General features: G+C 42.4%; 1 protein-coding gene and 1 long non-coding RNA gene across 5 annotated transcripts in view; one reads left to right on the top strand and one right to left on the bottom strand.

The window, feature by feature from the left end:
* The window catches only part of LOC146571592 (uncharacterized), a 13,204-nt gene extending 9,093 nt beyond the window's left edge, over nucleotides 1-4,111 (bottom strand). The window contains exons 1-4 of one of the 2 annotated variants that reach the window (XR_014893136.1): nucleotides 3,652-4,111; nucleotides 1,395-1,567; nucleotides 852-918; nucleotides 63-231 (exon numbers count right to left, since the gene is read on the bottom strand). This is a non-coding gene — a long non-coding RNA (uncharacterized LOC146571592). The remainder of the gene's footprint in view (nucleotides 1-62; nucleotides 232-851; nucleotides 919-1,394; nucleotides 1,568-3,651) is intronic. The other variant, XR_014893137.1, reaches the window with a different exon arrangement.
* On the top strand, nucleotides 1,517-13,413 carry LOC146571591 (uncharacterized). 3 transcript variants are annotated; one of them, XM_085280855.1, is made up of 5 exons: nucleotides 1,517-1,712; nucleotides 3,884-3,969; nucleotides 4,059-4,139; nucleotides 5,929-6,113; nucleotides 6,756-13,413. In XM_085280855.1, exons 2-5 carry the CDS (start codon nucleotides 3,894-3,896, stop codon nucleotides 7,635-7,637), a joined length of 1,224 nt encoding a protein of 407 aa, XP_085136981.1. In that variant the 5' UTR covers nucleotides 1,517-1,712; nucleotides 3,884-3,893; the 3' UTR covers nucleotides 7,638-13,413. The 3 variants fall into 3 exon arrangements, with proteins under 3 accessions (XP_085136981.1, XP_085136980.1, XP_085136982.1); XM_085280854.1 differs by lacking the exon at nucleotides 1,517-1,712 and adding an exon at nucleotides 2,898-2,944; XM_085280856.1 differs by lacking the exons at nucleotides 1,517-1,712; nucleotides 3,884-3,969; nucleotides 4,059-4,139 and adding an exon at nucleotides 4,317-4,362.

Here is a 13,413-nt window from a genome sequence, read left to right as displayed (position 1 = left end):
GGAACATCAGTTGAAGGAATACAAGTCGGAAAAAAATATTGCCGCACATTTTTCAAACTAACCTGTCATTACTAGTGCAATTTTCTGTTAGGGCATCAGCAGCAACAGAGCCAGCTGATGAAGCTGATTAGGATTGGCCTGGCTCTGGGGTCTCTGGAGCCCCTACAGGTGTTTCCTGGGCAAAGATTGTTGCTGAACATACTGGACAACACCTCACATCCCCTAAAGGACCTACCGGTCAAACAGCAAAGTGTGTTCAGCAGCATCCTCCTTCAACTCTGCTGCAATTACAACAAAAATCTTACTCACTCCACCTAAAATGGGGGATTTGTGTCTTCTCCGAGCAGCGATCTTTGACTTGTTAGACGGATTTGCAAACCTTTACACCAGGGGTCCCCAATCCCGGTCAACGAGGGCTGGTGTCCCTGCAGGTTTTAGATTTCATCCTGGGTCAACACACCTGAATCACATGATTAGCTCATTGCCAGGCCTTTGGAGAACTTCAAGACACGTTGAGCAGGTCATTTATCCATTTAAATCAGCTGTCATGGATCAAGGACACATCTAAAACCTGCAGGACACCGGCCCTCCTGGACTGGGACTGGGGACCCCTGCTTTACACTAAGCCACTAATGCAAGAACTCTCTCTCTATACCTTAATGTAACATCATGCAGTATTTTGTCATTTATTCCTTTTTAATTACAGTGGCTTCTGTGTATTTACTTTCCTTGCTTTATCTCCATCATGCCATTTGTTGTGTTTGTACTTGGTGTGAATTTGCTCTCTGTTTCACTTTCTCTCACCTGGTTGAGCAGGTGACCCATGTGCTGAAGTACAGAAGGCTAGATACCTGGGTTTGAGTGTCTGCCGGGCTGCTTCCTCTGTGTCATTCTCCTGCACTGTCTCACTACACTTTCCTATCCAATAAAGGTAATAAATAAATGAAGTTAAACAAACAAAAATTCTGATCCACAGGAGTCAAAATGGGACAGCTTTTATATTTTACCTCCTTAACAAAGGCCTTAAATATGAAAATGATCCATTAAAGGGTTCCTAATCTGCTTCAGACTCACCTATAACGTAACAATTAAACTAATGTAGCTCTCAGAATTTTGCTAAGGGGCCTCGAGTCAAAAACAATCTTCTTTTTCTTATTTTGTGTCAATATTCTGTTCCAGTGGTGGACATTCGTGCTTATTAAAATCACTAACTGGTGATGAATCCCATCCCTTTTCAGTAATAATTAAAATGTACCCAAAATACCACACATTTTAATTATTATTTTGAATAACAATTCATTCTATAATAAAAAAATATCAGTGTTATCTGTGTTTGAAGTCGATGAATTGTTAATAAAGGTGCAAAAGTAAACTGGAGAATAAACTGGAATCACCTGTTTGCGAGAAATTCAGTGTCTCCTGATCAGCTTAAACCAGCCATGGCCTTCATTGTCCGGCTTATCTCCTGTGAATTTACCCTCCTGCTTATTGACAAAGGCGGCTGGATACACTCACACTTCATTATGGAGAGCAGTGACATCAGCAGATCGGTGGGTTACCAGGTTACCTGAAGAGAAGCCCAGACCATCCAATTAAAGCATACGAAGAAGAAGAACAGGATCAACTCTGCTTTCAGACGAAACTGCTTCAGTCATTGAGTCTGAGAAACAGCTGCAGCCTGCGTCTCTCTCTCTCTCTCACACACACACACGGTGAGTAGATCCAATAAACTTATGCTACAGACTTCACTTTAGACGTCATCTGACCATTTCTGCCATAAATGTGAATTTATATTTATTTAGTGAAATATTTGGAACTTTAAACGAATGTTTCCATCTTTAATCCTTAATTCTTTTGTAAGGTTTTGTCTTTGTTTAACTAGACACAACCACAAAATATACTCTGGATTACATAAAAAATAGAACGAAATAGTCAAATAGATCTAATAGATCTTAAGGAAAGCTATGGTACAATGAGCTACTGGTAGATTAAGCACCTAACAAAGACTAGTTCACTGGTAACCTGTTCAGGGTTAACGACATTTACAACTAAGCCTTTAAACAAAATATCTGCGCGTTTCATTGAAATAGTACGCATGGAAGAACAAAATAGTTACAATGGATCACTCAACAGCAAGAACAATATTTTAAAAAATGATTTACTTAATTATATATGCTATGAGACAGACAACGGTGACAAAGACGGCTCAACTAGTTTATTTTCAGTGATAAATGATCCAATGATTCTACAAAGAGCGAGGAAAATTAGCGGTTCAAAAACCAGTAGACGGGATGAAAGTGTGTAATACACTAACCGAATAATATTATAAGCGCAGATCTCCCTGAAAACAGCAAGTCCTTTCAGGTGTGATTTTGATACAAGGGATAACTCTTCTATTAGGAGCTGCTATTAGAAACTATTCCACCGAAATCTAAGTGTAACAGCTGACCTGTGTGACGTGCAGAACAACTGTAAATAATATTTCGCATAATATTGTAAATAAGTGTGTTGATGAAAGGAATGTTACTGTGCCACACGCGTAAATGCGCGCATCGCTCTTTTCACGTATCGGTTTCCAGCAGTCGCGTTAGTGCGTTTTGACAGACATTTCACTTTGGTTCAAAACAGATTCAATATGATGAGTCCATCAGCGCGTGCGCATTGCTGAGAAAATATTCCAGCTCAGTTCTGCTCTGTTTCGGTGAGTTTTATTACTACAGATGCAGAATTATGCTCAGCTCCGAAGACTCAGTGTGAGGGCTGAGTGAAGAGCTGCAGGACAAAGCCAAAGCAGAATCAGACATGCTTTTGTGGCATGCCGCAAGATTTTGTGAAAAATACCCATAAGCACGCCTTTCGGTAGCAAAGCTACAGAAGAGGATGAGGGCCACGGGGGGGGGGGATTCTGAAGTGAAGTAGGATGCGCATTTTGAAGTCAGCTCACGTGAGGATTTTGGCAGTTCTCCCGCTCATGTTTTCCATTAAGGTTTTTTTTTTTAGAAAGTGAATTGGAAAAGATTATGAGGTTACTTTGGGTTTTTTGTTGTTGCTTTTCCCACTGCCCTGGGACTCACTGGAGTCACAATTTAATGAAAGCCTACAAAATTTGCGTTCCTTAGTCCCCGGGTTTTGTCTCGCAGGGAATTTCTATTGCGTATAATTGCTTGCTGTTAATCTAGTTTTGCAAATACACCGTATAATTTACTCAGATAATACGCATTCGTATTTGTTTAAAGGTTAAAGGTTGTCATTAAGCGGGGTAAATCCTGCAAGGCCAATCCCAGGACAACAATTCCCATGGACTGAAGCCGGCGCGCTCACGGTGCTGATGCTGCTGCTGGTTAGCCAGGCAGCTAATCACTGAAGCTCCGGATAAATGGTCACATTTACGGCGTTTAACATCCACGTTAACCCGCGTTGTGTGGCGGCAGATGGACGCATAATATCGTGTGCATGTTCTTGTTGTCGTTTCGTGTGATGGAGCTGTGCCACCCGTGTACGAGCCGTGAGCAACGGATACTTGTGCAGTCTACGGTTAGCTCGCTAACGCTCCGGGGATTTTTAAGGTTTACTGTGGTTAATGGCTCTAGTCGTCAAGCTGTCGTGAGCGAGCCCTGGTTTGCTGCAGCTTCGCTTCCCCACTAGGATTACCTGACGGTCAGAGCCTCCACCAGCTCCACGATATGACTCACACACAGTGAGCCGACCAGCTGGCTGGATGGCTAGCTCTTTCGTTAGCTGCTAACCTAGGCGGTGATGCTAGCAGCCGTTCGGGTGTCGGTACCGCCAACTATCTGAAGCCATGTCTGCCCGATGTAGCTGATGTGTTGCTCGGCTTGCCAAAAGATGAAGGGCCGGGGTTATGATGCGCCTCTCCCTGCAGGAGGCGGAACATGGATGCAGAGGAAGAGCGGAGTGCACACAAAGTTTTGGATCCAATGGTGCCCTGCAGGCAGAACGGAAGGATCGGTAAGACTGGTGCCGCTGTCCTTTTTTTTAAATATCTCCTCTGTGTTTTGTTAAGTTCTATGTAAGGTGACCTCTCTGTCTGTGCGCAGGTACTTTGAGAACTCTCCACCGCCTGCTGAAAACCCAGAACACACTGCAGATTCAGTCCATCACCCGCTCAGAATGTGCTGGTAGGTCAAATCCTGCATGGGCAGAAGTTCCCTTATTCACAAGGTGTCATTAACGGTACTTCCAGGTCATTAAAAACCAGCTGATTAAGATTTAGTTGATTAGCAGATTTTAAAAGGAGGGAGCAGCAAATCCCAGCCTTCTTTTTCCTGATTTCAAACTTGTGGACAAACAGAAGGAACAAGTCCTGGGCTTGAATAACGTTCCACATTTTTTCTGATGGATGTAAGTAAGATACAAACCTGTAAAAGTTGTGCAGAATCTCATGGTCTGCAGCTGGGGTGGCAAAGTCAATTTATATGCAGCATAAGTCCAGTTTGAGCTCAGACGGGCTTTATAGTTATTTTTTTTTTAAATATATAAAGTTCTAATAAACATAAATGGTGAAAGTCAAAGTATTTATCTGTTCTAAAGAAATTGAAGTATGTACTAAACCCAAAAATCGAGCTATGAACCCGGTTTCCCTCCTTCATTGTCCAACTGTCCTGTTGACCTCCTGTGCGCTTGGCAGTAACATCTTTGCTGGCAGTGACGTCCACTCTCCCCACACAGAGTGACAGAAGCACACGCCCGGGAGAATACATGTGCATTAGCACAGATAGAATAGTATCTTTGCAAACAGTGAAGTTCCAATTTAAAACTGAAACTATTACAGATAGAAACACCTTCTTCTGTTGTCTCTCGGTTTTAGGCAGGAAACTGCAAAGAGGTAGATTAAATTAAATATGAATCTAATAATATAATTGATTTCAAATCTTCAGTTCACAAACTGTCTGTGTAAAACTAGTATGAACTACAGCGTAGTTTTGGAGAAGTGTTTCATCCTTCATTCCTCAACTTGACTTTAAACCTTTGGAGTGTTTGCAGATTTGGGGAAAATGGTACCGTAACACTAGGGCTGCACAATTAATCGTTAGAAAATCACGATCTCAATTCATACTTATGTGCGATCTCATTTCCAAGTGACAATGATTTTTAAAAGAAAAAAAAAGTAAAAGATGACGATTGTACTGCATTTTGATCCTGGACATAAGCTGCATGAAAACAAGCGCTCACTCTTCCTGCTCAACAAATGACAATGGCGGAGCCTTATACCACAATACAGAAGTCAGCTGGCAGGGGAAAAAAACAACGGAGAGCACCTGAGAGATGAGGAAGCTGTAAAGGCCAAGAAAGTGACAGGAGAAAATCCGTCCCGGTCAACCACCCAAACATCAATAACGGGAACCTACAGCGCTTCTCTATACCCGTCGAACTCCCGCAGGCACAAAGAAATTACGGAGGCTATCACTTATCACCTGACCAAAGATATGGCTCCCATCAACACTGTGCAAAACGAGGGATTTAGGAAAATGATCAACACCCTAGACAAACGCTACACAGTGCCGTCCCGCAACTATTTTTCTATTGTTGCACTACCTGCTCTATACACGCAGCGTCGAGCAACGGTGGAGACGGAATTTCAAGCAGTACAACATTTTGCGGCAACAACAAAATGTGAGACATTTGTTGTTTTTGTGTTCAGTCTCAACTGTTACGAAGTTGATGTGCAGTTAATAAGTGCAATAAATATTTATATTGGAAAAGAAAATCGTGAGAAAATCGTGATCTCAATTCTAAACCAAAAAATCGTGATTCTCATTTTATGCAAAATCGTGCAGCCCTACGTAACACACAATTTTAAACTGTTGTCTGTGAATGAGAATTCTTTTCATGTCGTCTCCACAAATACCGGAGAGAAGTTCTGTTGTTTGCCTTTTGATCTCACATGCGGCCTCCTGGGTGTTTCAGGTTCCTGTCCGAATCTAATGATGAGTAGGAGCGAGCATGCCGATGCAAGGCCCGTGCCCGTGGCCCTCACCCCCCAGCTCCCTGCCAGAGCCCACCGGCCTCTCTGTGTGTCGGTGTCCTCCGACAGCAGCGGACGCTTCAAGGCTCTGGAGACGCAGGAGTGGAAGAACAACCTCAAAGCTCAGGTACACAAACATCTGCTGCTATGTCCTCAGCAGGAGTTGAGGTACATCTGGATCCTGAAACATCTTCATATAAAAAAAAAACGGCGTTTCTAAAAGAATGAGTTTGCAACTGTGGACTAGTGTTCACATACAAAAATAGGCACATCTATGCTTTTATTTCTATAACTAAATACTATATTAATCAATTAAAGAACAACAAGAAAATAATGAAAAGAAGTAGGAACATTTTGGAAATCTTGCTGAAAATATTTGAATAAACTGAAAGTAGAACAGATGCGTCTGGGTGATGGATGTTGTCTTAATAAATCAATCTGATAGCAGGGTAGGTCACAGAAGATGCTGATTAGTTTCCTCTTTTTCTAGCAGAAAGGTGACAGGGTTCTTAAAGCTTGCGGCTGTATTTCTACTTCAGTAGATCCAAATGAAACTCCATGTGGAGTTTAACTCCTCGCAGCGTGGAAGGGTGTAGAGAAAGGATTTCAAATGGGTCCATATCATATGTTGGAAGCACTGAGGAATCTGTGTTTCCTGGCTTTTTTATGAAGGGGGGAGCAGGCACTGCTATGGACTTCTCAGGTCTGGTTGGTGTGACAACCTACTGTGAGAGTTGTTATCCATGTTTCATTTGTGTCTGTGTTGCAGATGGAGAAGGCTCACAGTGCAGGAGCAGCCAGCAGCACGGGTTCTCTGGAACGAGCGTCCCTGTTCTGCGCCTCTGCTTCTACCACAGTGTCCTGCTCCGGCCTGTCCAGCCCTGTGGAGATACTCAACAAGAGCAAGTCCTCCAGCCGCTTCTCTCTCTTCTCGCCGCCCTGGAACAGCAGCTCAGAGTCCGACTCCAACCCGCCGTCCCGCTCCGGCTCTAAGAAGCTCCGCAACTACAGCCGGAGAGCCGCCACGGGGCCGGCCGGAGCGAGGGGCCCTGATACGCCAGAGCCCAAACCCAGTGGTCCCGAACACTTCCAATACTCGGAGCCCGTCATCTCCAAGGTGACCGATTACATCTATGTCGGCAACCTAAACGCAGCGTACAATGGCCGTACGCTGTGCCGCAACAACATCGATAGCATCATCGACATGAGCAGTGCTCCAGGAGAATCGGCCCCCTCCCTTAGCCTCATACCCTGCACCTGCTCTCGTGGCGCTCGCCACAGCTGGTCCCGCCTCAAAGTGGACATCGGAGATGTGCCGGACGCTCTGGGCGATGGCCCGTCGCTGAAGCAGCGCTGTTTCGAGGACATCAACGAGTGCATCAACGCCTCCACGGAGAAGCGGAAGCGCGTCCTGGTCCACTGTCGGGACGGCTACTCTCTGGCGCCCACATGCATCATCCAGTACCTGATGGTGAAGCAGAACATGAGGCTGATCGCTGCCTATGAGCTGCTGAGGGCCAAGTACCCTGTCAACATCAGAGAGTGCCACCAAAACGTCCTTGTGAGCCTGGAGAGGGCGCTGCGGCCCGGCGGAAACATTGACCCTGAGTGCTTCAAACAGGCCATCTCACGCAAAGTGGCGTGGACCTGATTTTGTTTCCCATCATGCTCAGCTGCTGCTCGACGCCCTCTCTGCTCCTCCCACAGTATTGGATCCTTTCATACAGACAACCAAGGGCAGCTGTAGACTGATCACATGGATATTATTGTCCCCACTTGTGGTTGTGAGAATTTGATGTATTTCCTCTTCAGACCTGTAAATGTGACCTGGCCGTGATTTCCTCCTTCATACTCGCCAAATAGGAGACGCAATAGACTTTGCTGTAGTGTGCAAAGCTTCTCGGTATAACAGTGTGATAGTGTTGGCTGTATAGTTGATATAGTCCTGCTTCAGTTCTGTGCCACACCGTCGTGTTGCTGTTCTATATCAGGGGAATTTCTTACCGGGTGATCTCAGGAGATTATTGATGTCATACTAGAACCGTGTCAGTGGTCGTTAGATTATCCTGCAGCTTCGTTCACACGTGGAATCAAAAATGCAGCTCGGAGAGTTGGGAAGGGGTCCGCAACAGGTCCAAAAGGGTTATAAAGCCGTTGCACGTTCACGTTATGCATCCAGCTGGCACCACGGCCACTGTAGGAGCTCTTCCACTTCCTGTTAATCCCATTGCACCGATGTTTGCTGCAGATCAGACGAGAGCGCATAAGAGTTAATGGAACCAAAAGGCTAAAATGGTTATCTCCCCACAAGAGCCCACATTTGATTTTAACTTTGAAAAATGGTGAACGGATAATGATAAAGTCTCTGAACTTGAATAAAACGCGTTTATGTCTTTTAAGAAGCCGATCTGGTCCATAAAATAGATTGGTCCCGATTGGTCAGATAAGGATGTCTGATAGGATAGCACCCATTTCTAAACAATGACTTGATAGTTTAACCCCCAAACAGGCTCTTCCATGTTTGTATAAGTAGCAGCCGTGCTGTGACGTCTCTAATACTCACAGAAATGCCTTTTTAAACTCAAATATATAGTTTGTGTGTTCTTTATTTTTCTTAAAATCAAGATTAACATTTCCCGATGAAAAATACTTATTCAGCAAAATTGATCTCGGGGGGCTGCATCATTTTGGGCTATTGCCCAGGTTCAGTAAGACGAGCACCAGAGCGTGGTACAACTCGTAACTGTAGCTCAGTGCAACTAAAAGCAAGGACGCACTTGCTGGATGAGCAAAGTTGAACTACAAAAATCAAACCAATTGCAGATTGAGTCGGGTTATCGCAAATATGTTTGCCCAATTGCTCAGCCTAGAGTTTGCCTTTTATGGACGACTCAATAAAGCAAAGTATGCCTGGATGCACAAAAACACTGCTGCATGTTGAAAACGACCTTTCAGGTGTAACCTAGTCGTGTAAATCCAGTGTGACATCTCAGATGTGTTTCAGGTGGCGGTAATTCCACTGGTGAGACATGCAAGCCTGTAAAGGATGATTTTCTTTCTCGCTTTAAGATGTGAAATAACTGTAGAAGCAAGCGACCACGTGGAACGTCTTACAACATGGACTCTGTTACCAGCCTGAATATTGGGCGAGTGCTGTAATGTATCTGTTTAGTGCCCTTTTTACACGACTCATTTTACGTAAAGACAGCCCAAAAGGTTTAGTAGAACTAATAGAAAAAAGACAGCAATGTCCTGATAAAATAACTGTTGCTGTGTGTAAATGAGGTCACCTGTGATTCAGTACTCTCCCACTAGTACATTAGTTTCTCAGCGAGTTAACCCAGCGCAGCGTCACTTTGCGTTGTCTATATGCACATTACAAAACCTAAAGATGCAACAAACTGGAATTGCACCAGTAGGGGTTGAAAATTCCTTCAGCTGTGCTTGGAATGGCCATGGCTTTCAAATATTTGAATGCTTATTAAATTCTAAGTGTATCTGTTATCTTCAAATACATATTTTCCCCTATTTTTGTTTTTTCTAGTGAGCTACTGTAACATGTTACTACTATGTGCAGATGGCTATAAGACGTAGTTGGTGGTCACCATTAAACAACTAAATAGACTAAAGGTCGGCCAGAGCTCATGTTGTGTAGGAAAGGTCGGACCGTTCAGCAGAAGCTGCTCACGAGTCTTCTGTTAATTATTTTAGCTCATTGACTTTAATTATGCACTGCATAGAAACGTGTATGTATATCAGTGGATTTATACTTCTGCTCTCCATGTATGTAGTTTCTGCAAACCCTCTACTGTAACACATTGAATTGATGCAGTGGCGTGGAAGGCAGTGATTCAGCTCTATGAGAATGGTATAGAATTGTTTTACTAAGTAAGTCCACTGCAAAGTCCACCAGGTAGAGCTAACATGTCGCAAGCTAGCCACAACTGCACACAGTCGTTTGAGAAATCATCACTCTTTGCTTAGAAATGTCCACCCTAGTTTTTACCCAGAGAACCTCTTCACAAATTTACTGTCTAAGGTTTAATGCGAGCTGCAGACTTGGGCTGATGCTGGAGATCCATTTAAGAAAAAGTTTTAGTGCCAACCGTAACCTGCCATCAGGTTCATGTAGACTTTTGGGCAAAGTGAGGAGGCATTGCTTGTTTGGAGATCTATAGCTGATAAAGTCTTAGTTTGGAGTGTCATAGTAGATGAAATATGGACTTGGGTTGAAACCCAAACAAACCGTCTGTACTCCAGCCAATGGAGGACATGCATGCTTTTTGTTATCTTTAGATCTACAGCCGCTTCCTGGATTATGTTGCAGTTTCATCTTCTTCTGTCTTAAAAGGGAACTTTTGCACATGGACACTTTGTGTTGCTTCTGACCTTTTTGTGCCGTTATCTATCTTTTGTGTGCTTATTTTTTATTTATTTTTTCCCCCCGCTGAGGTCATACTCGACAGGATGAACGGTCCCTCTTGTCCTCTGTGAGGAAGACTTGAGCCTCGTTTTTAGTGACAGTTCGCTGAAATGTCTTTAGGAGCGTGGCTCTGTGAATTTGAACTTTGGTGTGCGGTGAAGTTGAGTGACATGCATCTCTTATCAGTATTAGTGCACCATCATTGCTGAACTGCGATTCGGGGTTTATGGATGGCAAGAGGTAATTTTTTTTTTCTTTACTTTTTCGCTCCACTGCTTACAGAACTGTCTAAAAAGAAGAGTATTAAAGTTTCCCTGTGAATGTTTAAAGACACTTAACATGACTGAGTTTCACAGTGAGGGAAAAATGAGACCATGTTCATTAAAAGTAACCAGATGAAGGTGTTAATAGTAGTCAGGGCTTTGAAGTCATGAGTCTTTCACCTGTCAAATTCTTCTTAACCTACAAATATTTTGTTAAATGTCAGAAAATGGTGAAAATGACCTTTTCAGAGGTACTGTTTTGTCTTTAAAGGTACCCTTTTTATTTACCATTTGCAAATGTCACCACCAGGGAGCAGCTTTTTAACAGCAGGTGTATTAAAACATGTTCAGATGTGTGCTGCTGTTCGTTAAACTTCCAACGTTTCTCTCAGCCCCGTTTCCTCTAGACGATTTGCATTTTACCAGGTTAGCTGTGGGAATCTGCTCTTGGGTAACTCGCTGTGCCATCCTGTGGTACTACACGAAACAACGGCACAGGCCTGTTTTAACATCAGTTGATGTCGCTTCAACACAGTACACAGATATGTTTGACAAATTCAAAGCAGTTGCTTCTTTACATTCTGTGGGTGTAGTTGGTTTTTAAGTAAATATATAAGCAGCCTTAATGCCTCAGCTGTGAAAGGCTGATGGTGTATTGTCATCACACCAAATTTCTGAAGTCAAGTTTTATAGCTGTATCTAATAAAAATCTTGTATAAGTTTGAATCACAGTGACCTTGACCTGAAGGTCAGAGGTCAGCTTTTCTGAAAATCATCTAGGAATTTGAAGTTTATACAATAGACACATCTACTAAGAGGCTAAAGGGATAGCACTGGCAATTGCCTTTTTTTGCGTGTGTTAAATTAATGAATTTAGAAGTACCTTTAAACACAAAAAACATTTGCACCAGGAAAGCATCACCATTTCTTGCTGTAATTACTTTAGTTATATCTTTAATGCTTACACAGGCGTGTATATCAAAAATAGTAAGTATTGTGGAGGACCAGAACAGCCAAAATTAAAAATGAAATAATGACTCAGTAAAGTGTTAAAAATATTAAAATCAAATGTAGGCTTCATTTCATAAACTGTGACATTAATTCATATCTTTGTTTCCTAAACTTACCGTTTTTCGATTTTCCTTTTCATTCAATTTTAAGTTTCATTTGGGGGTTTTCAGGCCTTTGATTAGACAGTGTAGTACAGAGGAAAGAAGGATGAGAGGAAGCGACACATCAAATGACCTGGGACATACCACTGAAATGAACAAAACAAAATCAAAAAAACATAAGGAATTTTAAATTAATTGTAAAGGAAATAAAAAAAGTCATTTTTTAAATTATGTGCATTTTGATATTTTAGGTGTAATAACATAGATGTATATATGAGGTCTTTTATTTTTGATTAATTTGGTCTTCCATACATGCATCTGCTTGTAGTAATCATCTGTGAACTGTAGGAGGTAGAGCCAGGTGGAAGGACTTTTAAGGAGCCATACTGTTTGGATGTCAGTGAGTGAGCAGACGGTAACAAAGGTTGAACACTAGTGGGGATGTATTTACCACCCGCTCTCATCAATCAGCACTATCCTGCCCTCTCATTGGTAGGCGGCGCACTTGCTTGCCTCAAAGTTGAGGAAAGTGCTGAACCTTCCACTTCTCACCCCGAGCGGTTATTTTGCCAGTCATTGCTTGAAAAAGTTGAATGTCATTGAGTCTTGATGGTCTTTGGTCGCCACATCACTGCTAGCCTCTTCCTTTTTAGCCAATTTATTGAACCCTTGTACAAAAATATATATATTGTTAGGACAAAGTGTTAGCCATACAGAAATTAGCTCATTGCCAAATTCTCACTTAAATGGGAGTGTAACATTGGATGGTCCATGTATTTTAGTAAGGGGGAAATGGACCAGTGTCCTTTGCAAAAAGTGTGAGAATTACTGGTTTCAATGTTGAAACCACTGCTGTGGGTATCATGGGAACTACCACAAGAAATTCACCAATGACTTCCATATTTAGCTCAGATTCTATCTGAAGTCTGTCAAAATGTGGGCTGGTTGTTAAATGGCATCAAGGCAGAACTGGTACTCCATCACTGCTGACTGGGTTTTATTTTGCTTGTAGTTTCATTTTTATTTTCATTTTTTCCATATATATATATTTTTTTGGTGGGGGGGGGTCTTAGTCAAATTTGGTATCGGACAGGCCGCCACGGTCACAGTTCATGTGATGGAGTAGAATCTAAAAGTATGGTGCCTTCATTTGGAGTCATCTCATGAGCGTTCGTTGACATTTGCACACTTTGTATGACTTTAACTTCTAGATATCTTGTAAGATGTTGAATATTTTTGGATGTTTTATTTTGAAAAAGAAGAAAAAAGACATTTGTGTGACTCGTCCTTGCTGTGATATATTTGCAGACTTTAGTGTATAGTAGCGGTGAGACTGAAACGGATTCTATATTTGACAGATGTTTTGACGCTCGTGTAGTGGAAACGATCATCAACAGATTCTTTTTCTTTCTTTTTTTCCCCGTCGTCGTAAACTCTCGCCATCACAATCATCATATCAGACTGAATAGGTTTTCTAACTCGTTCTCTCAGGTGATTTCTCAGTATCCCAGAATGTTCTCAATGAATACGATGTGATTCAGAAATGTGAAGCAATGTATTTCTCATGTCGTGTTTATTAATCAGATTTAATTTGCACTGTTGAAATATTAAAGAAACTGATGTATCTAA

The sequence above is a fragment of the Mchenga conophoros genome, linkage group LG7, assembly GCF_057382185.1.
Source record: "Mchenga conophoros isolate Kocher_MC1m ecotype Shallow Benthic linkage group LG7, M_conophoros_male_GT1.1, whole genome shotgun sequence".
Taxonomy (NCBI): Eukaryota; Metazoa; Chordata; class Actinopteri; order Cichliformes; family Cichlidae; genus Mchenga; species Mchenga conophoros.
Note: the sequence above shows the minus strand (reverse complement) of the source record. Positions and strands in the feature narration are given on the sequence as shown.